The following is a 27,738-nucleotide window of genomic DNA, read 5'->3' as shown; positions in this document are numbered from 1 at the left end:
ATGGATGGATGGATGGATGGATGGATGGATGGATGGATGGATGGATGGATGGATGAATGGTAAACAGTACCATATTTATGTGTCTTACTCTGTGTGCTTATAGTATTATTCTAGTTTCTTCAACTTCAAGTTTTTCAATAAAATATTCAAAGAAACGTTGTGTATCTGTGATGGTGCATGGTAATCTAAATGATATGGCATGGCCAAGATTATCCGTGCGCCCAGGGGTGGGGCGGGGGTTGTTGGGTGATGGGGGTTTGGGTGAGGAGGCACTGGAAGGGTTGTTCGCCCAGGATACCAAACAGGCTAGGACCACCCCTGCACAAATTATAGATAAATTGCTCTGTTAATGTAAAAAATAAATACAATTTTAAAAAAGTTTTAAAATCATTATATGTTATTATCTTTTCAACAAAACATCACAAATATCTGGATCTTTGTCTTAGAATATTGCAGGAGTGGTGTTTATGAACTACAGAATATTTTATCAGGTTATTTTGTTAAACAGGGAATGTGTAGATTGAATTTTAGAAGTTATACAGTTTTATTACTGAAAGTTTAACATACAGTAGATGATGAACTGAAGAATGATGCCGCTCTCAGTTCCTGTAGCAGGTCTTTAATGATTTTCCCCTTATTTCTCAAATAAATTAAATGCTGTTCATCTGCTGTAATATTTTTTTTTCCATGTTTGAGACCTCTTTTGCTCGCTTATCTACTTTCTTATTTTTAAGGAACACTGCAAACTATATTGTCCTGGACAGGTAAAATGTTGCTTTTTGAAGCAAAGTATAAAGAAAAATAAGTATGGCTGAAATTGCTGGCATAGTATGAGTATACTGATCAAAAATTAAATGTGCTCTCTAAAATGCGTATATATAATTAGCTTACCAGGTCTCACTAAACTATATCAAAATGTAGTCCTAAATAATCTGTCGGTCGATCTCGATGTCTTTGCAGTAAATATATTTAACACACAATTCTTTACAAGAAACTCTGCTGGTAATAAGGCATGAAGACAAATATGTATTTGTGCTACTTCCCTTAAAGGCAAAAACAAGGACCACAAGTAGAAGGGTGACAGAGGTGTGAAATAAAGCATGCATTTAAAGCAGCATGGGGAAACAAAACCACAAATTGACTTCCTTACAAAGCTCTGCAAGATGATGAGACGCTGCATGCAATGAACATCACCAATAAAGATACATTCTCCATCTACAAAACTAAGCTAAGACTCTTTGCATAAAAGATGGCAACGCCATGAATGAGTACAGCAGGCTGCTTTTAAATACAGATGTCACATCAATACAAAAATACATTCATACTAATTTATGTTTGAAAATTAAATCAATACTTTATTTTTCTATTGCTTTGTTTTTATTTAAATGTGTGGGTTATTTGGCCACAAACCAAAACTACTTGAGCAGTCAGTGGTTTTGAGGATTGCACCTTTTAGGATCACAAACAGATGAGAAAAGATAAATTACCCACCCTTAATTAAAAACCTTTTATCTTAGTGCAGTCTTAAACACAATTTTACAAAGTGCTTTCATTTACCCATCTATACATACAAAACAGTCACTGCCATTAGGAGAAAATAAGGAGACAAACCCCTGAAAAACAGCCCCTTAAACAGGTCGACATGCTGCAGATCAAGTTGCAATGTTGATCAAATAGATTGGTCTTTCTAGAAGGGCTGAACAATTAATTGCATTTGCAATAATATCGCAATATGCTAAAACAAGATTTTCTAATCGCAAATGCTGCGATTTGACTCGTCACATGATCTGGTTACGTGACTTGCAAGTGAACGGAGCGGAGCAAAGCAGAGCAGGGAACGGGAGAAGTCAACACTGCGCTTTAACTGGTTTCACAATGGTGTCAGGCTTGACAGAAGCTCATACATCTGTACTACTACAGTATGTGTTGTCATCATTGTATGTTCCCATTCAAAGATGAAATTGGTTCTCTGCATTTAACCCATTGCACCTGGGATACACCCAGGTGGAGCAGTGGGCAGCTATGTAAGCACCCGGGGAGCAATTCGGGATTAGGTGTCCTGCTCAGAGACACCACGAGATGTGCAATGGCCAGGGATTGAACCCAGGACCTTCGGGTCACGAGTTGGCTGCCCTGCCCCTACACCACCTCGGCCCATACTGAAAGTTTGGTACCAAAGAGCGGCAGCACGTCCGTTGTTTGGAATTATTTTTGCTATAAAAATGAAGACGCTGCACAACGACATGCATTGTGCAGAACCTGCTTTGCTGCTGTTGCTACCTCTCGAGGTGACACCACAAATCTTTATCAACACTTAAAAAACACCACAAAGCCATTTAAGAAGCAAACGACAATGGCCAGTGCTTCAACTTAAAGTAAGCAAAGTACCAGCCGACAGGGTTCACCGACCAAATGTTTTGAAGGTATTACTCCATACGAACATAATTCAAACGGTACGTGGAAATAGCTCGAGCAATAACGGAGTTCATAGTGAAAGACATGATGCCCATTAATATAGTGACCAAGCCTGGGTTTACAGCTTTGGTAAACACAATGGATAAGCGGTCCAGAACGCCCTCACGCACACATTTTAGCCAAGTTGCTATCCTGGATCTATACAAAAATAATGCAGAAACAGAGCTGCAGCAGAGTTGAAAACAGTGGAGTTTTTTTTTTTTGCAACTGAAACAGATTTATTGCTTGTGATCATTGAAAAAGACATGAGAAGAAGACATTGAAAAATAATTACATATTAAATCGCAATATTGAGGTAAAAAAAAAATCGCAATTAGGATATTTTCCAAAATCGTTCAGCCCTACTTTCTACCATGTACTCAATCTTAAAAAGGATAAAAAGTAACATCTTGCAAACTGCCATATTTAAGAGATATTTAAAATGGCATCAAGAAACTGAATTTTACTGCATTTGCAGCGTAATCACATTTTCAAAGCAGCTGTATTCTGGTTAACTGTGCTATGTCGTGGAAACAATTGGACTGAGAGTCATTGTTGGGCCAAAACAGAAAAATGTCATACTTAATTCTTTGTGCCCACACCCTTCTACCCCAGATCTCCACTTCCTGCATGTCAAAAGGTTGAGGTTTCCACAAAATGCTGTACCTCACATGGTTGACTAATGTCCAACGCACTTAGCTCTGACATAACTCAGCCCCAGATGTGTAGAATCAAAAAGCAGAGGGCATTCAGAGCAGTTGGACACCACTTCACTTTGTGTGATAGTGATAGCTGTGACATTAAGATCTGCTGGGTGTTTCTTTTATGCCTGGTTTAAACGCTGGTTTGTGTCAGTGCAGCTCCCCAAAGACCCTGTTTGAGTACTCGGAGCAGCGGAAAGTAGAGAAAACAGCAAAGAGAAAGGTCCTTAGGTTTCACAGCTGCAGACCCAGCTCTGTTCTAAAGTAAATGGACTTGAGGAAAACCAATCCTAATTGATTCCAAACCTCAAAGCTCTTTAGTAAACATTGTGGAGCGATGAAAATGACTTGTTATCCTAATTCATTGGACGTTCATACTGTGCACTCAGCAGTGTAGAGCAAGGAAAAAAGAGGGCAGATAAATGTGTGATGAGACTGATTTTGTCACGTTCAAAACAGCAAATGTTTTAGGATTTAAAATTTAAATCGCCATTGCGAAAAATTGTCTCTCGGTCTTTTTCAATCGCTCAGTTAAAAACCAAACAAGATACCACGTATTTTCAGTTGTGCTTCAAAGGAGTTTTCCAAAAGACCCAGCAAACTACAACAGATCAAAGTCCTCATTTTGGGGGTTTGACGGGATAACAGGCCAATTAAAACTTGTCAGAGAATCACAGATCTGCTTGTATGACTCTTTCAGGAAAGAGCACAGCTCACTTGTGAAGCCTATTTCTTATAGGAAGTCCCCATGAACAGTCTGCGCACAAAGACTTTAGTTCAAATGGTTTCCTGTGGAAGCACTAGTTTTCTCACTCCATTTTCCTGCTTATGTGAACATTTCCAGCTCATTTTTGCCTTGACTAAGCCTACTCTTCTTATTAATGCTCAGGATTCCACCATCCTTGCAAACAAATAACTCTTACGCAAGCCCAGTACAACTCAGCAGCTCAGAGTTTTCTTCAAATAATGTGCACACACGTGCAGAGCTGCTGCTGCATACCGGTCGAAACGTTCAACTCACTACAATCCTGATGGTGTTATTAATAATGCAAGCTGTCAGGTGACGTGGTGAGCCTGTGTTTTGGTGAAGGAAGGAATTTATAACACCAGGTAAACTCAGGTGAAGCAGGCCCAGCAAAGTCTCTGTTACTGCAGTGATTGCTGCTCCTCCGAGGGGATGAAATTCCATCCCTGTGCTCAACAAAGAGCCTGATGAGGTGTCAGTCTGGCTTAGTGATGGGCCTCCCATCCAATATTCACCAGCTCCTTGAGCTATAAATCCACCGAGGACAAGTTCAACGCAAAGCCGGCCTAACACCAAACCATCTCAATGTTTAACAAGAGAAACTACATTTCCTGCGAAAATGCAGTGTGAATGCTTATTGCAGAAGAACTTGCTGAAAAACAGCTGAAATTAGCTAAAAACATGCTGAAATGGAAGAACAAGCCTAAGTAAGCAGAAGAAAGCAGAAAGAACACTGTTGAATTGGGTTTAAATAAAAAGAAATTATCACAAAATATTGTAAATTTTCCAAAAATGCTTAAATTAGCAACAAACAAAAACAAGGCTGAAAAGTGGCTGAAAAGGCAGCAGGAAATGGAGAAAGCACGATTGTGTCCAATTAGGCTGAAAGAAGCAGAAATGCACACCAAAAAGTGGAAATTATCTGAAAAAAGCAGAAAAATGTAAAAAATAAAAATAAAACAGCTATATAGTAGCTGAAATAACATAAATAGTTGAAACTTGTAGAAACAGGCTGAAAGAAGCATAACAAGCTGAAATTAGCAGAAAGAAGTTTGAAGAAGCTAAAAAATGTTGTAGTTAGCAGAATAAAGCAAAAAGGTGCACAAAACAGCTGAAAAAAAAACCCAGCTGAAATTTGCTGAAAATAACTGATATTTTTTTTGTTTGTTTTGCAGAAGAAAGCTGAAAGAAGCTGAACCAGAACAAAATATGAAAGGAGCAGTAAAAGGTTGTAAACAGATCTAAAGATTTGAAGGATATAAAATGAGTTCAAGAGAACAAAATGGCAGAAAAGGCTAAATATTTCAAAGAGCTAATGTTGCACCAATAACTACTATCAGGATTGTCCTGAAAGGGCTGAACGTTTTGACAAATGATTTGTTGAAATGGCACAAAATTGTGGAACGAGAAAGATGCTGAAAAACGTACGGAATAGTTTAAAGATCTCAGAATAATAAATATAAACAGAATCACAATAGTGTGAATGCTTAATAAGCATTCATACAACTAGCTCACTATAGGCCTGGTTTATAATGTCAAAAGTCCTGGTACAAGTAGGAAGGTGGCTGAGGTTAGAACATATTGAAGTAATAAGTTTAGATGAGGATTCTCATAAGGACAATGAAGATTGAAGAAAAAAAGAGAAGAAAAACAATACCTAATATTGTTTTATCATTCATAAAGTGCTTCCCATGGCCTCAGTGTAGATAGCACAGGCTATAATTTTTTAAACTTCATGAACACTCAAAACCCTAAACTCTGAATGTGTTGATGAAATAGCATACCACACGGTTAGCATGTTCTCTCCATCTGCAACTGTATCAGAGAAACAGAGCCCTAAGGTGGCTGACATTCCTATACACTCAAAAGAACTATTTTAGAGCATGAAATGCTAAACTCTTGTAAAAGCAGTCACGGCTGAGGCTTCAACAATGACCTCATCAAGTCCTCTGGGACGCTGTTTGGCATGCTCTGCTGTGGGACAATACTGAATGAACAGCAAAACATGAATTGCTGGCCCCACATACACAGCTCTAAATGTAACTAAACACTGAGATTACCTCAGAGACTGCAGAGGGATGACAGCTGGCATGAACACAAAGGGCCCAGGCTTGGCCTAAAGCTGTCACTGTGACAAAGGCACACTTGAGGTGAGAGGACGCAATCTGCCACTTGTCAGATAATTCTCAGTCTGTCAGCAATTTTCACATGTTGACATAACAAACATTTATATGGAAAAACAAGAAATGAAACCAAAATCTACTAAAGTGCATTCCTTTGTTTCTAGCTGTTGTGTCACTTTACGGGATTGGTTTTATTTTTTGGCTTTGTGGTTCACTCACCCTATCTGTCTATTTGTGGAAGGAGCCTGAGTGATAACGGAGCTGGACTGAGGAGAGGGCAGGGCCTGCTGGATCACTATGCTGGTATCATGACTGACCATCCGTGAGAGGGGCTGCTGGTGCTGACCCTGACCTGATTGGCCGTGCAGTGAGATGTTCTGCAGAGAAGAAAAGTGGAAACAAGCAAACAGCATACACAAGGTTAGAAATGTGAGAATAGCTAATCCTCCATAGCTAGTTAATAGAACAACGAGCAAAACGGTTGGTCGCTGGTCTCACATACATTCAGCTCGAGTCTATGATGAAGAATAACTACCGTATTTTTCAGACTATAAGACGCACTTAAAATCTAATTTTCTCAAAAATCGACAGTGAGCCTTATAATCTGGTGCGCCTTATGTATTAATTCTGGTTGTGCTTACTGACCTCCAACCAATTTTATGTGATTATTGTGAATGAGTTGAATAAAGTTTGACTTATTTGACTGTTTTTTTTTTTCGCTTAATGCAACTTATGTATGAAAACAGACCCGTTCATTGAGATTGTGCCTTATAATCCGGTGTGCTTTATAGTCCGAAAAATACGGTATCAGCTTCACTGGGTTTTGTTTGGGACAAACCGAGATTCTAAAGAAAAGCAGATTTTCTGGAAGCTCTTTTTTTTTCTTTCTTTTTTTTTATAACTTTGTCATCTATAATAATCCATGTTCCAAAACAAATATGTCCTTGTATAGTTTCATTACATTTTGTGAAGGTGTTTTTTTTTGTGCATGACCAAAATAAATACAAAACTAAACAGAGCAAAGAGTTGTGCTGTATGATGGCGGAAATGAAAAAGAAAACATTTGCAAATTTTTACTAACTAAATACCATCATTGTAATGTTGTGCAGTACATGAATGTGCAACTTATTTTTCATTTTTATTGACTTGCACATTTTTTTTGTACTTTTGCTGCTTATCTCTGCCTATTGTGTGTTACACTCCCACATCGTCTTGCTCTGACTCGCCTCCTGCTGACTTAGCAGTGTCTCCCATCGTAAAACACACAGGATAGACATGGCTGACCTGAGCGCAGACGAGCCTCAGAGACAACGGCTTAGCTGCAGCATGCACTGCATATCTTCCCAGACATTAAATAAGCAGTCTGTCTTGTGGTGATTTGACTAGTACCCATGTCTCAGGTGAAAGTGCCTCAGGGCAGCCCTTTAAGGCATAAAAGATTACGTCCTTTGACAAATGTAACTTTTTTTTTCTGGACTCTCCTTTCATTATGTTTAGCCAGTCTGTCTGGTTTTGCTAGCGCTGCCAAAATTTCGTCTCAGGGGTTCTGGTTTTATTTCTTGGAAGAAATATGACTCCCTCCCTGAAAAGTTGTTTGAAGTTACAGGTGACGAACCCGATCTCTGTTCTCTTTACCAGCAGTGGGTGACATCCACCAAACTTATCTGTCGGGACTGACAAGACAAAATGAGGGGAAACAAAGTGCTGCATCTGGGACTCAATGAAAAGTTGATGGGTAACGCATGAACATATTTTAAAACCAAAAGAGGCAAAATATAGAATGTAATAATAAGAGTGTAAAAACACTTGCAGCTATTGGCCGTTTTTTTTTTTTTAAGTCAGCATTGTGGTTATGAGGAGATTCTAATGTATTTAGTGTTTTATCAGCTCACAGAGCTATTTGTAACATGATGGATGATGGCACTAGATAGTGGTTCAACACCTGTCGATGGCTGCGGCTTTGGATAAAAAAAAAAAAAAAAGTTTTTACTCTGGGGCTATGTTAGTTTGCAGTACCTGTTTACTGTCCTCCTCTTCTTGGGCCTTGCAAAACTCTTGCTCAATTGAGCAGTCCAGCTCACTAAACAACCCCACCTCTTCGCAGTTCTTCAAAAAGCGAGTAGGAGTGGGCGTCTGGTCTGGAAGTAAAAAAAAAAAACCAACGATAATTGTCAAATTGTTGCTTTTGTTAAGCTATCTTTGCACCAAACGTTAAAAAAAACTAAGAAACATGCAAAATGTGAAAAATCCACACATTACCTTAAACTATTTTCCATAATTTTTCATTAGTTTGACTCTTTAGTTTTATTTATAAATAGCATCAAGAATATTATTAGTTGGTTTTGCTGTAAGTCGCAGCTAGTGGAATGACAGAACTAAAAAAAAAGTACAGTAAGCTAATGCACAACACTGCACCATATCCACAGAGTTATTAAGATAATACGTTACCGTTTTGTTTATGTGAATCGTGAATAAACTAACAACTTTTAAACACACTATTCAAGATCCACACAAAGATGTACATTACTGTCACATACGCTCTTTGACAGCCTCATGTTTCTGCTGACAAAGAACAGATTCCTGAGTGGGGTCTCGTTTGCTGAGCCCAGACGAGCTGCACAATCCAGCCTAACATTATGGGGGAGGGGGTTGCTCCCATATCAGGTTTCAGACAGTGGAAGGTACCGTAATTTTTTACGATCATGGTTGTTTTAAAGGTTAAATGTATATTTCTTGGTGGGTTTATTCATAACGTCAGAATTCAGAATGGAGACTTGAACTTTTAACGTAACACGTTTACCCAAAAGTTCAGATTATTTTCACTTTAGAGACAGAGAACGTGAATAAAGCACAATTAAATGAACTATTGTGCTGCTTTTAGTTGATACTATGAGTTGGTGAAAAGCAAATGCATCAGCTGTTATACTAGTAAACATTACTGACAATTTTGGCTTCAGTATGTATGACTGAATGATATAACTGTTGACTATTTTTTCCCCTGTGTTCAACACGTATAGAGAAGCTGGCATTATTCAGACGGCAGGGAAACAAGGCACGCAGCCAAGAGAATTTGATCCTGTTGTCCAAACAGTTTTTATAATAAAGAGAACCCAATCCGCTTTAGCCACAGTGGTTTGCTATAGAGTCCAGTCAGAGATGCTTCTAGGAAAGATCTATACTTATGGATTAGTTCGGCATGACACTTGACTCCACATTTATGTGCAGATTCTCCCTCTCTCGGCTCTTCCAGGCTTCGTTTATAGTGCAAATTAACGTCACCTCAAATGACTGAAATATGCTCATCACCCAAAACACACGAGAGCAGAGATTTAGCAGAAAACGCCAATTTGTCCACCTCTACTTCAGCGTGCCTATATCCTGCTGAAACGTGAACAGCTGGTACGCACTGCAAGGAACTGAGCCGAAGGCTAACATGCCTTCAGATTTACATTACTGTAAACAGCTTGTGCATGACTTGCCATAAAGTTTTTAATGACAGACAAGTATGTGTGCGCATGAATCACCTTGGCACACATCTGCAGAGAAAAGCCTGGCTCTGATCTAGCAGAGAAAGAGTCTGTATGGATGCTGGCAGAACTTACCAGATAACATGTTGTCGTTCTTTATTGCAGGGAACTTTAGGGTCATCTCATGTTTGTGTCGATGAATCATCAGATGGTCCTCTGTTGGAAATCGCTGTTTAGATGGTAAGAATGACAAGTATATAAGAATCATCTTGACAAATAAATAAATAAAAAATACAGTAGTCCCTTGTTATCGTTGGGGATCCGTACCCTGAATCCCCGCCATAAGTGAAAAACCGCGAAGTAGGAATACAAGTTCAAGTAGTAGTTTATTTTAGTATATACATATATAAAGGCGTTTTAAACACTTCCCACACTCTTGCAATATTCTAAACAATGTTTCTAAACTCTAAACACTCTAAAAGAGCACAGCATGTCATGCACTCTGCACTCTTGGCCACGCCCACTTCTCCACTGCAGAACAGAGATCGACAGAGGAGGGAGGAGGAGGGAGGAGGAAGTTTCTCCTGCAGTGTGGGCTGCACACAGGTGCAGCAGGTGCTAAATAATTTTAAATGCTGGTAATTTATTTTAAATAAAAATTCCATGCCCATCGTGCAGCTCATCCATCACTCAGCCAGTTATATGTCATGTCCAATCTTATTTTGAAAACTGCAATAGATTGAGTCCGTAAAATGAACTGCAAAGTAGCAAGGGACTACTATAAAAGTCTTGAGTCCTTCCTTTTAATATTTTACTTCTGAGCAGACTTTTGTGTTAATTCTTTCATTTGGTCTTTATATCCATCTTTATTATCTTTACCTGCTTATTTCTTTTCGGGTCATGGGGGTCACTGGTGCCCATATACAGCAGTAACTGTGTAAAAAATGGGGGACACCCTGGACAGGTCTCTCAGTCCATCACAGGGCCACATAGAGACAAACGAGACAAACAACCATTCACTCTCTCACTCGCACCTAGAGACAATTTAGAGTTACCAATCAGCCTAACATGCATGTTTTTGGTCTGTGGGAGGAAACCGGAGTACCCGGAGAAAACCCACACATGCACAGAGAGAACATGCAAACTCCACCCAGAAAGACCCCGGATCGGGATTTGATCCAGCAACTTTCTCACTGAGAGGCAACAGCTCTACCAACTGAGCCACGGTGTGTCGATCCATTTGGTCTTTATTTAAAATGTATTTAAAGTTTTCAGGTTTTTGAAAGTTTTTCATAGTTTTTGTTTGAACTTTGGCTGCCATATGTCTCACTTTCAGTCCAGAACTTAACAATTTAATAAAAACATTTGTGTGTTAAGTTACTGACTCATCCAGAGAAAGAAAGCTCCTCAATTAAAACAATGAACCAGGGATGTAACATAACACAAACCTTAGTTAAAAAAAAAAGATTTTAAATAAAATCTTGATATGTTGTTAGTTGTTTCACAAAAACACAATTTGTTCCTCGTTCTTTAGTTGAGTCTATGAAAAACGATAATGCAGTTTGACACATGAAATAGTAGTTTAGCACAAACAAGGTGAATTTCAAAGAGCAGAGAAACTGACATAGATGGTTAACTGAAGAATGATGTCAGCTCCAGTGTCAGGATTTTTTTTTTCTGTTTCTTGAAGACACAACTTTCAGATACTGTCCATCTGCTGTTGACAATATTTTAGGCCTGACACGTCCTCTTAAGCCCCCATTTATTCACATTTTGTTCACACACCACACAAGATGCTGCCATGATTTAACACAAACAGCCAAATCCCCCTAAAAAAAATGTTTCCAAAACCCAGAGAACCAACTTTTGCCCTGTAAATAGTCACACACTCACCTGAGAACAGTCAGGGGCGTTGCACACATATGGCCTTTCCTGGTCTGAGTTCATCCCTCTGGCCAGCGTCTCATAAAACTACAACCAAAGACACGAAAGAGCAGAAATGAGCACTGAATGATCCAAGTGTGCATGGCAGCATCTTAGAGGAGAAATACACGTCTTTTGTCACCGCATTGTGCCACAGCACCTGTGCTCCTCTGAGCTGGCATACGCTGCAAAAGCATTAAGAGCAAAAAATAATAATAATCTAATATGAGTCATTTCAGTAGAAGCTTCTATATACTGGCAGCAGAATATTTAAATAGATATGGTTTATAAGATGTGGAATAACCATACTCTTTTAACACACTCCAGATTTATTTATTACCACCTTTTGCATGTGTGTAGCACTTTAAAATAACTCACCGATATATATAATTTATATTTTTGTTGTGCTTACTGTGCATCAGAACAACTACAAGGAAGTCTGGCCTAAATTTAAGCAAAAACTCATAAATTATGTTTGAAACATGCAGATTAACCACCCAGTATTTGCCTAATCTAGAGTGTTTTCATATATTTATCCTCAAAACAAAATGACAGAATATAGTTTTGCGTTGATCTATAAAGAATCTTAAAGTGACTAAATGAAACTGAAGATGTTTTAATCCAATGAAATTAGTCTTCGTGTTTAGGCATCAGTCATATTCATGTTTAAAACTTGTTTGATTTGATTTGATGGTAAATTTGTTTGATAGTGCCACAGAAAAGCGGCAGAGAAAACAAAAGGCTGGATAAGTTATTTGATCTAAAAACTGCGCCTTTAAAACAATATGTTCCTAATGCAGACTGTGTATTTTAGGAGTTTGTGTTCAATTTCTGAAAGCCTTAATCTTGCATCGCATCAAAGGTAAAATGTTTGAGCTATCTGCTTAGCTTTAAAGAGGAAACAGGTGGGAAAATAGCCTTAAAGCGCTGCTTTTTACTTAAACAAATTACACAAATGAAATCAAAGTATTCTAAATAAAACGAAAGCTAATTATGTAAATGTCATCGTACTCCTCAGTTTCTGCTTGAAAACAAAATTGTGCAAAATATAAAAAAAGATCTGCGTTAAACACAATTTATACAGTTTATACTAACAGTTATTGCAAAGGGGTGAAATAATATAGATTTTAGCAACGTAAGTAAAAAAAGACAAACACAAACTGGTTTGTTCTTCAGTCATGCGTGACTTTTAAGGACTTTATCGGACTTCTGTCACATGAATCAGTTCAGCTGTTCCGGCTTTAAAACATTATCTTGATAAAATGCCAAATTGTTCCTGCCCAAATATGAACTCTAAAATTCTTGTGCACAAAAAAGGTTTAGTGTGCAGGAAAAGTAGAAATGTAAAAAGGTAACGAATGCTGACCATCAGCAGCCAAAACCAACACCTGCGTGAAAACACGTGCACTTTTAAACACCAACGGTGAAATGGCAAACGCTGTAAAGGTTTTAAACTATTATCTAATCTTTACATTATTATTATATAAATATTTAATTTTAATCACTGACTTCATTGTCTTTTATACTCAAGTACATGCTGTAGATCAAGGGTGTCCAAAATGTGGCCCGAGGGCCATTTTTGGCCCTTAGAGTGATTTTGTGCGGTTCACGACTGCAATTAAAGAATTGAATAATTTTGATCCACATGCTTAAAAGGTTGATGCAGATGTAGATCTTATTTACATTTAATGGTGATACTTTTTAAAATTTTAGGTTTAACAGCAAAACAGATTAAAATAATCTTCTCAAAATGAGCGATATTTAGTACAATACAAATATTTAGCTATAATTAATCCAATTATCCAAAAACAAACCTTCAATGACCTGCCAAAAAGTAGAATTTTGTATAATAATTCATAAAACTTAGTTAAATTTAACAAAAGTTGTAAAAAAAACTATAATTTCAATTGATTTAAAAATCAATAGGGAGAAATTGAACCTTTTTAAAAAATATATAAAGTGGTATCATCAACATACAAGCTAATCGACTTTATCAGTGTCCCTTCAAACCGTCCATGAATCTGTTTTAGCGATGGTTTTTCAGAACTTCGATGACTCTTTTGGGCCATCCATGGTCCAAATGAGTGATTGAAGTTCCACCACCTTTTTTTTAAAGAACAGTTACTCAATTTAAGCTTTTGTCTCAGAAAATAAATGAAAATGAACTTTCCAAGCACAATAAAACAAATAATAGACCCCAATAAAGTGAATAAATTAAATTCTTAAATTAAAAAAAGGTTAATGTTTATGAGTCCCCTAATGTTCTGGAGCTACAAGAATTTAAACTAAACTTTTAGCAATTCTCCAAAATATTGTTCAAGTTGCTGAGAGTTTCAAAATGGGAGGTGTAAAGCTTTGTAAAAAATATATATATTTTCATAAATTCACATTTTTCTGGCCCGCGAGTCCGTTCAGCTACACAGTTGTGGCCCACCTATGAAAACGTTTGGACACCCCTGCTGTAGATCAGCTAAAGGAAAAAGTTTAGCTCAGGACTGTCGTCACAAAGCAAAGAACTAAAATTCAGTGTTCTTTGCATTTCCCATCATGAAAGTACTAACTATAGATCCTGCTTCGAATTTCAAGGTTTTTCTTATAATCCAGCATGATAGCATCACACATTAACACGCACAGAAAGACATGTTGTTCCAGATGTTTAGTGAGTATTAGTATTATTATTAATCCTCTCTAAGGAGCAGGAACAAAAAACAGAACCTCAGGAGCATTCAGGCCGTAGCCAGCTTTTTGTTCACTGCGCAGGTAGATCATTGGACACGCAACGTGCACGCAGCAAAGCTCAAAATAAAAAATAACGCTTCAGCCCAAAACACACAAAGAGCACGTGAACTGGGAGTTTGTGAGACAGTTAATAAACTCTTGAGTACACAAATTAAATCACGTAAGGGTGTCTGGTTGATTTTGGAAAGAGGGCATGTGTACAAAAAGATAAACGCTCTTTTAAAGCACTTCGGGGGGAAAAGCAAACTGAAGATATTCATGGAGTAAAGTAGCTCAAAAGCAAACTTTTGGGACTTTCTCCTCTCCTCACATTTTCAGTATATCAAAACTAATTCTCCCCGTAGACTCATAAATTACAATATTCACATTATATTCAGATTTATTATAGAAAATATACATGAATAGACTTTTTTCTACAGTAAATTGACATATATTGACACAGATCTGTAACTTTTTTAACACCGTCCTTCAAAAATTAAATATGAATACTTTGATGGTGTATTTTTATTTTATGGGTACAAACTATTTCCTCTAAAGTTCAGTCTAAACACTCTAATATTGTGTTATGTTAAGCAGCTGTGTTTTCTCAGCACGCTGCACTTTATGACCAAGCCTGTGGACCCGGGTCTGGACAGGGTCTCTCTGTCAGGGAGCAAGAAACCCAGGTCTCTTTTTCTTTCACCAGTGCACTCAGTCTCCTCTGCAGGGTCGCTCGAAGCCCACCTGGGCTCCTCTGACACAACAAATACGACCAACGGGGCTCATTCAAAACCTCAACTCCAACTAAACAGAGTGACAGCAGCAGCTTGTGCCTGCAGATGTGTTCCTGCTTATACGTGGATTAAATGCACTGTTTTTTTTACCACATTTATCATCTAAAGTTTTCACTTTTAGCTGTTTGCACAACTCTTCTTGCTACATTTGTTTTCCGTTCTATAACGACTTCTTGAAGCCTTTCACTTTAAAATAAAGTAGAAAATAATCTTATAAGAGGGCCTTAATAAAAGTGGGAGAAAATCCTCCACAACTGTTAGAGCTAATGCAAAAAGTGCACTTTTTATTCCTGTTTCTATGTCGAAAATTGGACTTGATCATTCAAGCACATTTACAGGGAAATTCAAACCATATGACGCATAAAACTCAACCATTAATTCTGTGAAAAGCCTCTGTGAATATTCCAATTGCTTTCACACTTCACTTTATCAGTACTCAACGCCCTCTCCCTAGAAAAAAAAATGGCACTTGGCTCCAATTTTATTGTAGATGTTTTTAGTTTAGCAAAGGAAATTTACGTAGACTTTACATTAACTATATCCTGATGTGTGTGAGCCGAAGGATTTAGAGTCCAGCATTCGATTTCAAGAGGAACTTGGGAGGAATTCTCCAGGTAGACCTCGCGTTCAAATTTAAACAATATGGCAAAGCAACGAGGGGTTGAGGTGAGAAGGCATATAGGGTTAAGAAAGGCACCAACACGCAAAGCAATTCAGATCTATAGCTTCAAATAACTGTAACGTTTGACAGCCCAAGTTTAAGGTAGGACTGAAAGTCTGTCCCAAACCTCCGATTTTGAGGCAAGTGCTTAACAAAGGACCTTTTGTGAAGTTCAATTAATTGTTCGTTTCACAGCTTGCAAATTTAAAAGAAAAGCCAGGTCACCATAACTCATAGGCCAAAGTCATGACAAAATTTGTGAACGTTTTGAAATAAGGACCCCCAAACGTTAAAGTGAAACGACTTGGCTGGACTGTTACAAGGTTTTAGCACAATCATTACCTGCTCGCATGAAACAAGCATCAACAAATAAACTCAGTTTCACATTTCACTCGTGCAATCAGCCACTCTGCAATCAGGCATAAAATATGGAAAGAATCTGCGCCAAGGTCACTTTCACTGAAACAAGTTACAAATTTAAGACTCGTCACAGTTTTTACTTTAAAGTACTTGTTTTTATTCGCTGTTGCGCAATAACCTGTTACACAACTTGTATAGTTTATGCTACTTATGTGCAATTTATATCATGTGAATTTAAGCTTATATACTGTGAAATACACATTTAAACAAATTCATCCTACTTGCACCATTATATTCCATGTTGTTGTTGATTCTATTTATGTTTCACTTTTTGGTACTTTATTTTGTCCCCTTATTGCATTTAGTATTTCTTGTTTCTTTGTTTTTAGCAAGTCAAATCTGTTTTTCTCATCCTGAACATTTCATTGTACCTTGTGTTAACCTTCATCCATCCATCCATTTTCTTTACCCGCTTATTCCATTTTGGGTCACGGGGGTCGCTGGTGCCCATGTCCAGCAATCACTGTGCGAGGGGCGGGGTACACCCTGGACGGGTCGCAAGTCCATCACAGGGCCACATAGAGACAAACGAGACAAACAACCATTCACTCTCTCACTCACACCTAGGGACAATTTAGAGTTACCAATCAGCCTAACATGCATGTTTTTGGACTGTGGGAGGAAACCGGAGTACCCGGAGAAAACCCACGCATGCACGGAGAGAACATGCAAACTCCACCCAGAAAGGCCCCTGGACCGGGGTTTGAACCAAGGACCTGCTCGCTGAGAGGCAGCAGCTCTACCAGTTGCGCCACCGTGCTGCCCCTTGTGTTAACCTGCACATGACAAATAAACAACTTCACTTAACTTGTGGTATATTTTTCTTCGGCACTTGTTATTTAATCTTTGTAATATTTTGCGCCGGATGAAAACAGGCTCATTTAGTTAGTTAGTTAGTTAGTTAGTTAGTTTAAAAGAATCTGATAGCTGAAAACAAGATTGTTGTTCCTGTTATAGTTAAGTGCAAAGGAGTCAGCTGTTATTCTTTTTCTCAAATAACCTTTTAAAAAAAAATAAAAATCAGCCACTAAAAGGGTCCTATATCTCACTTTACATTAAAAGGCCACATTCATTGAAATTCAAGCCAGCATCACCCTCATGCACGCTCATTTCCAACTGTTATTAAGGCTACAAATCAAGAGGGAAGATTCAAAAAAAGGCCCAGACAATAATTAAAGGGTGCATGAAAGGACAAGTGGTTATTGGCAGTGCTGTCACATAAACATGATGACAGCGGCCGAGAAGCAATCAAATAATTAAAGCTTGTTTCTTGCTTTCAGGCCACAAAGCGCGCGCCTCGTCAGCACAACCTTCCTGAAAGTAACCCTCATCATCCCAGCGGTTAATCAAACAGGCCTATCGACTGCAGAATGACGTCATGTTGCTCACATTCCCGTTCAAGGAAAAATGAAAAAGAATAACGATGAAGGGAAATTGTCTGCGTGTTGCTTCTTTGTAACTGGAGGCTCGTGCGGTCCGACTCGTCCCCGAACCGGACCAGGATGCAGCTCAGACTCAACTTGTGGGAAACTGTTGTGCAAATGTTTCGTTCTTGTTGTTGTTGTTTTTTGCACGAATCCCGTTTGAGGTTCGAAGTGTCGGGTGATGAATTCCTGCAGACTCGTGCGACCTGACAGACAGCCCGAGCTGCAGCCGCACTTGACTCCGCGATCAACTTCAACAAACACGAATATTAAGCAGCTCCCGGACTCCCAAGTGTCATGGCAATGCGCTCCCTCAAACCCAAACTACAGCTCCGAACCGCTTCAGTTAGTGTGGAAAAGGAGATTAAAAAAAAAAAACAACCCGGAGAGGATCAACTTTACGAAAGCGAACAACAAAACAAGCTGTTGCATGAAAACAAGAGGAGGAAGGGGAGGAAAAAAGAGGAAAAAATGGCTTTGAAAGTCAACAAACCTGCAGAGGCTCGTGCACGAGGGTCTGCATGGTGGTGAGGCGTTCAACTTACCAACCGAGTGCAGAAAATGTGAAGCAGAGTCTCTCACCAGCAAACCACGTTGGACTGAGAAAAGATTACAATACGATCTATTTAGAGAACCATAACGTCACCCTTGGGTGACGTCACGTGGGATTCCTGAACTTCTAAATCATTGCGGTCCCGCTCGGAGGCGGGGCGAGCGGGGAGGAGGGGCGGGGCTTGCAATCCCTCGCCCAGCAGCATGGATGGAGCTGGACCACGGTGAACGGGACGGGTGGGCGGACCGGACACCGCTGGTCCCGGGCTGGGTGTGGTGTAACTAACTCCACACCCACTGTTAGACAGACAAACAAACATCCTGACAGGCCTGAGCTGTCCCATAAACTGAGCAGCATCAGGAACATTTATCAGAGGATGTGGCCACTTAAAACATCACCTAAAACCAAAATGAAATTATAATAGATGACCCTTCATGGCAGCAACACTGAAATATAAAAGTAGTCTCTTTGAACAACCGCTAAAATTAAAATATATTAGTTACATCAAGCCAACTGAAGACTTTTAGCAGCTTTTGTTTTATGACAATGTGGTCAAATATAACCAGGCTGCAGACTGGTTAAATGTTACCTGAAATAAACAAACAACAACAAAAAAAAAAGAGTTTAGAAATGTTAAACTTAAAAAATATACAAGCAGACTGTTATGATGTCCATCTTTGTGCAGGCAGCATAAAGTTGTTCTTATTGCAGTTTTATTTTATTTCGTAACTTTTGATGGTCTGCACGGAGTTACTGCAGCAAGCAACAAGGTGCCGAGTTTGAAGCTTGGCTGAAGACTTTCTGTGTGGAGTTTGCACGTTTTTCCTCTCTATGACTTGTTTTTTCCCAGCTATTGCATTTTCCTCCCACAGTCCAGAAAAACATGAATGTTACTTTAACCGGTCATTCGAAATTGCCCTTTTAGATTTGAATGTGTGCAATTTTTTGTGTTTTATGCAAGATCAGGCAGGGGGGAAATGGATGAAATCATAGTTTTGTTTGTCTCTGCTTTGATCCACAGCACATTGAACATATGACAATGAAGAGAAGTAGAATTTGAACAAATGTGATGAAGTCAAGTGAACGTTATATCTCTTGCATGTTGAGCTCAGTTGCATGTTTAACATTTTGATGATGTCACGTCTGCCCACTTTTTGATAGATCAAACAATTTCATCCATTTATTTTCTTTGGATGATTTGTGTACATCGTCACATGTTAATTACAGGAACACAAAGGGAAACACACACATCCACACCTAGGGCCCGTTTAGAAATTTTCAATTGATTCAACATGTACATTTGTTGTTGCTGTTGTCATTTGTGCAGCAGGGAGGCACAGTTGGTAGAGCTCTCACCTCTCATCTAAAAGGTTGCAGGATCAAATCTTGTTCTGGGGCCTTTCTGTGAGGAATTTGCCTGGTCTGTCTGTGCACAAATGGGTTTTCTCCAGGTTCTCCAGTTTCCTCACGCAGACCAAAAACATGCATGCTAAGCTAATTAGCATCTATAAATTGCTCTTAGTTGTGAGGGAGAGTGTGAATAGTTGTTTGACTCTGGGTGGCCCTGACTTGAAACCTGTCCAGGATGTACCCCATGTCTCACACAGTGACTGCTGGACATGAGCACCAGCAACCCACATAACCTGGAAAAGAAGAAGCAGATAAAAGATAATGGATGATTACATGGATGGATGTTTTAGGTCTGTGTGAGAAAGCTGTTGGATGCAAAGAAAACTCTGACATGGAGAGGGAGAACGTTCAGAGTCCATGCAGAAATGCCCTGAGCTTCAAACCTAGGACCTGCCTACTGCAAGGCAACAGTACTAACCTGCAGTGCCGTTATTCAGTCCCACAAAAACTAATTTAAAGGCCTATCCCCCACCACCTATCATGCCAAAAGATTTAAACTAAAATCATCTTGCACTGAGACGAACTACAGTTGTTTTAGTCAAACCTTGTAAGTGATGTTATGAATGATTTATGCAATACTGAAGATCTCTCAAAAAGTGATAGTGCTCAGAGTATGAGCATGGTTCACTCTCAGTTACTACCACGTTAAAACTTTAGCCCATTTTCTGATGTAAAATTGAATGAGTTACTTAATTTTGTGTTGGCTAAGATGGATTTACTGTAGTAGCCATCTTGAATTATCCATTCATCCATCATCTTTACCCGCTTCTTTCTTTTTGGGTCACGGGGGTCACTGGTGCCCATATCCAGCTATCACTGTGTGAGAGGCGGGGGACACCCTGGACAGGTCACAAGTCCATCACAGGGACACATAGAGATAAACGAGACAACTATTCACTCTCTCACTCACAACTAGGGACAATTTAGAGTTACCAGTCAGTCTAACATGCATGTTTTTGGTCTGTGGGAGAAAATTGGAGTACCCGAAGAAAACCCACACATGCACGGAGAGAACATGCAAACACACCCAGAAAGGCCCCTGGCCGGGATTTGAACTGGAAACCTTCTCGCTGAGAGGCAGCAGTTCTACCAACTGACCCACCGTGCCGCCCATCATGAATCACCATTTGTTTACTCCAAATCTAAATGTGTTTTAGTTGCACATCCAGTAATTACTTTTTGAACGACTGACTATTCTGTCTAGTGGTTTGCAAGTTATTTTGCTAACAGAGACACAACAGTCTCAAATAGATATTGACAAAGTCACATTAACAGTTAGTGCCCAGTCCATGTGTTGGGAATGACTCTTGGCTACTATTGCACCAAATGTTTACTCAAGATTTGTAAAAGCGGCTAATTGTTTATTAGGTGTGGCAGCCATCTTGAACAGTGTTTACTTCAACAGTTAATCCGTTGTAAATGTGCATCCGCTGATTACTTTCTGATGTTTAATTAAAACCAATTCACTGTTTCAACAGATATTCCGCTAATGCTAGAAACAAACCCACAGACATGGAAACAATTATTTAAAACTTGCCTCCCACCTTTGTTGCTGAGCATACATGTTAAAGTCATGCAGTGCTACTGAAATCTAAGTTTAAAAGTAAATGCAAAGAAGAAGTGCTATAAACATCCTTGGTGTTGAGTACTTTTTAGTTTAGAGCTCCGTGTGACCTGCTGGTGCCAGCAGGCCGTGATTTCTTAGACCACAGACTTTGTTCGCAGTGCAGCCATCCACCGCTCCTTGGGGATTAATGACTCCTCGCACATTGAGAAATGTTTACCACTGGCCTGCGACCACTCCACCAGACACACTAAGAGCTCTGTCACTGAAACAATAACGCAGTCTGAAAAGCCCTCATAACTCAGAGCCTCTCCGCCTCTGTCTTTTAACCAGAGCTTTAATCAACGTTTATGACATCCCTTTGTCTCTTTATTGCCAATATATTTCCTAACCAATCCAAACATTATGCTTCCAGAAGAACAGACTATTGAAGGTTGCAAAGAGCCGATACAGTGTGGGTCAGTGACCCACACTAAAGGGGGTTTGATCTATATTATACTAAGCCTTTTATGATTGTGCCTTTGTGTAAGGCTTTTGGGAAAGATCACCTTGGGATGAAAAGATACAGTGATCATGTTTAGTAGGCGCAAATGCATTAAGTGAAAGAGGTAACACAAATAAAAGTTCAGTTTAAAACCTGCATTTAAAGTTGAATATAACAGTTGCTCAAATAGATGCTCATAGTCAAGTCTTGATTTGAAAACGTTTCTGCGGTAGCAAAAGTATTTTTACACAGTTTTCAGTGTCAAACTTTTTGACAATCCAAAACGAAGACACTTATATGTTCGTGCAGATTGAATTTCATTGCATAACATCAGTAAGTCTTTGTTGACTCTAGATTCTTCAAAATTAAGAGCATCTGCAGCAGGAATTAGTCATAGACGCTGACAGTGTGGGCTATTTTGTCAGAAGATGCAAATATTATATTAATTTGATTATATAGGACTTCTCTATTTCCTAACAATAGTTTGATTATCTGATCAAACAATTGTTCTGTAGTTATATTTTCTGAGTTCACATATGACACGATCATGATGACAGGAGGGCACATAGAAAGATTTGAGCCTGTTTAGCCACAAAATAAAAAAACATAAAAGGGCTGTAAGCTCAATCATCCAGGTACAATAAAAGGTTAAATTGTGTCACCTGGACCAATTTCTTTAAGTGAGAAACGTTTCGTCCCCCTATCCAGAGGACGATGGGGGACGAAACGTTTCTCACTTAAAGAAACTGCTCCAGATGACACGATTTATTTTTTATTATTATAACATCATGATGCTATTAAAGCTCAAGTGACTAATGTAAACAAATGCTATTTGCGAAATAAATAAATAAATGGCAAGATAATTCGGAACCAAGCAAAAATCATCACGCAAACTTATGATCCAGCTATCTGTTGTTCTCACAAGGTTTTTATTTCTGTCGTGCAGCGCTATTCAACTGGCGGCCCGTGGTCCGGAACTTCAATCCAGCCCACCAGTGACTTCATAATTTATTGATTTTTTGCATTCTGGGTTTGGGTTCTGTTTACTGCATATACGATTCATTGCAATAAAACAAACACATTTAAAACATAACAGATCATTGTAATACTTGGTTTATTTAAGTAATGGCTTTAATGGCTGGATGTCCGGCCCCTGAGCTGCTGGCTTTCAGAAACTTTGGCCCCCTGAACAGTTGTGTTGTTCTGCTGCGACTGCTGAGATGTTTGTTTCAACACAGAATGAGTTGGTCAGTGGTTACAGATCAGAAACTACTGTGTGGTGAGCCAAACCTCAGCAGTTGAATGACATTATTCACACTATTAAGTCTTGAGGAAAAAAATAAACTGTGATAAATCATGGGCTTGAGCTTTTAGAAAGTTTGCTCCGCAGATCTGCTAAATGGTTGTTCAGCTGTCAAAATTCTGTGCAGGTGTTTTAAAGTTTCTGTTATTTTAAGAGTAAAAATGCTTTTGAATAGTGCAACAGTTGTGATACCAACTTAAAGATGTTCAGCTTATGACAGGTTTGTAATTTCAGCTGTGGAGAGAGAAACAGAACCCAGCCGAACATCATGCAGGAGCTAAAACCTTATTCTGCATCACATAGTATGTACAGCGTTTACCTGATAACATCAGAGATGTTTCCACACTCCAAGACAAACCCATCACACTATGAATTATGCTGTCAACAGAACCCTGAATTTTAGTTTCCATATTAGATTATTATTATTAGTATTATTTTTAATTATAAAAACATGATCTTTTTTATTGTCCATGCCAAAAGGCAAATGCAACACAAGAAAGGTTTTGCAAGTGTCTGTGTGCATGTGTTTGTCTGTCTGCAACCTGAAACACTGATCAAACTTTTTTGAAAGTTTCAGAATCATTGTGTGTAAACTAATTAACTTGTGGAGTTAACCTAAATCAAGATGGCCGCCACAGACAACTGAAAAAAAGGTTTTATTTCAGTTGGTTTTACATTTGGTAAGTTTTGCTGTAGCTGAGAGTCCTTCACAACACTGCAAGTGCTATTCATTGTGCAAGATTGTTGCTTAAAACTAGCAGTTGGCATCAATCCTGTTTGTCTGTTAGCAAAATATCTCAAGAACCACAGGACATATTTCAATGACTATATCAGAAAGTGAACATTAGATGTACATCTAAAACTGATTAACGTTTGATGTTAACCTAATTCAAGATGTATGTCACAGATAATCAATATTAGCTAACACAAAAATGGCAATAACTCAGTCGGTTTTACAAATACTGAGATGAACTTGGATATGGTAGTGGCTGAGAGTCATTCATAATATGCATGAAAGTGTGCACCATGCTATTTTTAAGCATTGACCAAAGCAGCTATCATATCTCAGCATGAGATGATCGTAGTTTAAAACACAGGCACATATGCATTCCTTAAAGAGTCACTTGGCCTTCAATTATGAATAGACTCAAGCTGTTTTTCTTTTGGCTGCTCCCCTTCTTCAGGGGTCACCTCTGCAAAATTTGGCAATTGTTTTGTTTTTCTGTTGCTGCTTTTCCTGATGCAACGTGGGCTCGAACCTACAACCTTAAGATTATCAGACTACGATGCTGTCCACTGAGCTACTGGTGGCCGCATGAACAGACTAAGTATTAACCTCTACAATTTTCTGTCTATACTCTTCTTAACCAAAGTCTAAATATACCACTTCCGATTAACAGATTCGTACACGTGTTAAGTTCTAAGATCAAAGCAAACCTTCAAACGTCTTCATCAAATGAGCACAGCTCACTGTATTTCAATTTATTAAACTCTATTTAGCTTAACTGGACTAAATACAGATTGTGTAGAGAATCAGTCACCTTTAGCTTTTTCCTCCCATCTCCACTAGATTTTACCACTTCAACTATTTTTAACCAATAATTATAAAGTTTAACCAGACAAAAATAACAGAAGCTTCCTTTACTGCATGAATATTATATTCCCTAAAGATGGCTCATGTAGAATGGTGCTGATGATTTGGACTTCATTTAGTAATGATTTAACCTGCAGAGCCTTCCTGTTTTTGTTGCCAAATACTTATTCGTCAGTAGAGGCCATGATGATTTGAGGTTTGATTTTATTCACCGTGGAGTGCTTCTCTTACCATTTTTATTCAGTAGATTTAAATAAATCTTTGGAATGAGTTAAAAAAGAAGAAGCCAGAAATTGCTCTTCTACTTGACTTTTGAGGTATGAAGTTATCGTTAGCACACACTTGATCAGTACAGCAGTAGATAAAGCAAAAGCATGTTGTCACTTAGCAGATGTTAACCGTTCCTTTACACATTTCCACTCTGAGTTTGAACACAGTTCAGTAAATCTTGTACATCTCAGTAGATTTGCATCTTTTAAAAAAATATTATGTTAGGTTCTCTTTAAGACTCACTTGAAAATCAGAAATTTGAGATTTTATATGAACATTGTGGAGACAATCAGATCTGTCGTACAACTGACTACATCAACCTCACTATCAAAACAGACGGCAGAAAAAAAAGTGTCCGTTTTAACAAGTGTTGGGTTTAAAAACGATTTAAGGCTTCACGCAGCAGTTGAAGGCCTCAGTAATATATAAATAATTAAAATTGGAATGTATAATTACAAAATTAAACAACTCGAATACATGTTGTACTTGTTCTCTGTTTCAAAGGACTAAATAAAAGTAATGTTTGTCAATCTGTAGAACATGGCACCTTGTTTTGTTGGTAATAAAATGAAAATTAACATCAGACCAAAACTTGGAGCATCAGTGTTTACAACAAAACTCTTTTCTTTTCTTTTTTGTTTACTACTTAGCACAACACAAAGATAAATGTACAGTAGGTGCCTCTTCATTCACAGAACTAATGTGACTTTTCCACTAGCTAACACTGCCACCCTGTGGCCTTAAGAGGCGTTGGAACTACTTTATTTCTAATCTGTACCATAATCCCCACATGCACGAATCAAAGAAAATATCCTTCCTGGTATTGGTTGAAGAATAATTTGATTTGGAGCCATTTTAGAGAGAATTTGAATTAACTCACGTTTTAGAGTTAGTCAAATCATCCAAGCGAGTGCATAACATGCAGACTGAACGGTAAATGAAAAACAACAGAAATATAATATTTTACAGGTGTTCGTGATGACTAAAAAACATCAAACATAAAAATCAACAACTTTAGCCACAGTTATATTAGAAACATTTGTTCAATTGACATTGTAGTTCTTTGTTCATAATTACCAGTTGCTTTCCATTTCCAGTCAATTTTATTTCTCGTTGCAGAGGGAAGAAGGGGAATTATAAGTAGTAGAATTATTATTAAGTTGAATTATTAAAATGCCACCATATATATATATATATATATAGCAGCAAAAATTGCAAAGTGGACCCCCACCAATATTATATCAAAACGATTGACTCGGTCATGACATGCGTGATATTACTTTGTACTTTTAGTGGTGTTTTGAGTTATCATGGTGACATAATTTGCAAAAAATAATCCAAAACCCCAATTCTGAACACTAAACAGAACTCTCAACGGACAGTGAGGTCGCATGAAGAGCAGTGAGGTCTCTGAACATAAATCATTTTGTCAGCAAACAAGCTCTTCACCTACATCGTTCATGATATATAAATACAAATTATTATATATTAAAACATATGCGCAGCACGGTGGCGCAACTGGTAGAGCTGCTGCCTCTCAGCGAGCAGGTCCCTGGTTCAAACCCCGGTCCAGGGGCCTTTCTGGGTGGAGTTTGCATGTTCTCTCCGTGCATGCGTGGGTTTTCTCCGGGTACTCCGGTTTCCTCCTACAGACCAAAAACATGCATGTTAGGCTGACTGGTAACTCTAAATTGTCCGTAGGTGTGAGTGAGAGAGTGAATGGTTGTTTGTCTCGTTTGTCTCTATGTGTCCCTGTGATGGACTTGCGACCCGTCCAGGGTGTACCCCGCCCCTCGCACAGTGATTGCTGGGCATGGGCACCGGTGACCCCCGTGACCCAAAATGGAATAAACGGGTAAAGAAAATGGATGGATGGATGGATGGATAAAACATATGCATTTTTGTCTTCTTTCAGTCAATATTTCTGGTTGGTTGTTTGTTTAGGAATTGTAGTTTTCTCATGAGAAACCTCAGAAGGCGGAATGTGACTAGTTTACCTTCTATTCTTTCTCATATTAAGTTTGACTGATTCTGCTGTTCCAATCAGATGTTGAGGAGTTTTAAACTCATATTTCTGACCTACATTGCTGTAATTGCAAGAACTGATCAACAGAGGACATCATCTCCTCTGTGGTCCATGCTGCTCTCAGTCCTCACCTTCTACAGGTGTGCAGTGGAGAGCGTCCTGTGCTCCTGCATCAACCTGTGGCATGGATGCTGCACAGCTGGAGAGAGAGAAGCTCTGCAGAGAATGGTGAAGGTTGTCTGTTGGAGTCAGCCTCCCCACCATCATAGACCTCTACACCTCCAGATGCAGGAAGAGGGCCACCTGCATCATGAAGGACCCCACTCACCCAGCACACACACTTTTTGCCCCACTCCCCTCAGGCAGGAGGTTGAGGAGCATTAAGTGTAGAACCACTAGACTGAGGAACAGCTATACCCTGAGGCTGTTAGACTCATGAATCCCTAAACATAAAAATCACTGTAATGCCATTTTAATTGCAGATTTGACACTTTATCTGTTCTGCTGATTATTCATGCTGCTGATTTCTTACCTTAAACTGCTACATTCATACCCATCTGCTCACTACAGACTCGTGTATAGGTTGCTGTTTAATACACCGTTCTACATTACATCATTATTGTTTAGTATATGTCTTATACTTGTATAGCTAACGTTTCTTTTTTATACTTTATATTTTTATATATTTTTGGGCGTAACTGGGACCTTGAGTACACAATTTTGTTCCAACTCATGTACCATTTGTAATGCAAATAACAATAAAGTCAGCTTGAACCTGTAAAGAGTTACATGAGTGTGAACCAATCCCTTCCCTCACATATGTTTCAAGAATTTTTTCAACAGACCTTATATTTTTATTATATATATATACATATTTTTCTCCGTTTCTGAGAGCTACCCCAGCTAGCTACCTCAAAAAACACTAAATTAGCTATACTGAGCTGAAAATAAGGTGGAAGCTGGGAGCAATCCCCAACATCCATCCATCCATCCATCCATCTTCTATACCTGCTTGTTCTTTTTCGGGTCATGGGATAGTGCCTATATCAAGTCACTGTGTGAGATACACGCTGGGGACACCCTGGACAGATTTCCAGTCCATCA

General features: G+C 38.7%; 1 protein-coding gene across 1 annotated transcript in view; it reads right to left on the bottom strand.

Moving 5' to 3' along the window:
• Positions 1 to 17,996, bottom strand: part of creb5b (cAMP responsive element binding protein 5b) — a 63,568-nt gene extending 45,572 nt beyond the window's left edge. Inside the window, exons 1-5 of the mRNA XM_037677017.1 lie at positions 17,924 to 17,996; positions 11,384 to 11,461; positions 9,626 to 9,719; positions 8,040 to 8,161; positions 6,243 to 6,400 (exon numbers count right to left, since the gene is read on the bottom strand). Of these exons, the coding sequence (XP_037532945.1) occupies positions 6,243 to 6,400; positions 8,040 to 8,161; positions 9,626 to 9,719; positions 11,384 to 11,461; positions 17,924 to 17,953 (482 nt within the window). The 5' untranslated portion in view covers positions 17,954 to 17,996. The remainder of the gene's footprint in view (positions 1 to 6,242; positions 6,401 to 8,039; positions 8,162 to 9,625; positions 9,720 to 11,383; positions 11,462 to 17,923) is intronic.
• Between the last annotated feature and the right edge of the window lie 9,742 nt (positions 17,997 to 27,738).

The sequence above is a fragment of the Nematolebias whitei genome, chromosome 5 (assembly GCF_014905685.2).
Source record: "Nematolebias whitei isolate Nwh7 chromosome 5, NemWhi1, whole genome shotgun sequence".
NCBI lineage: Eukaryota > Metazoa > Chordata > Actinopteri > Cyprinodontiformes > Rivulidae > Nematolebias > Nematolebias whitei.
Note: the sequence above shows the minus strand (reverse complement) of the source record. Positions and strands in the feature narration are given on the sequence as shown.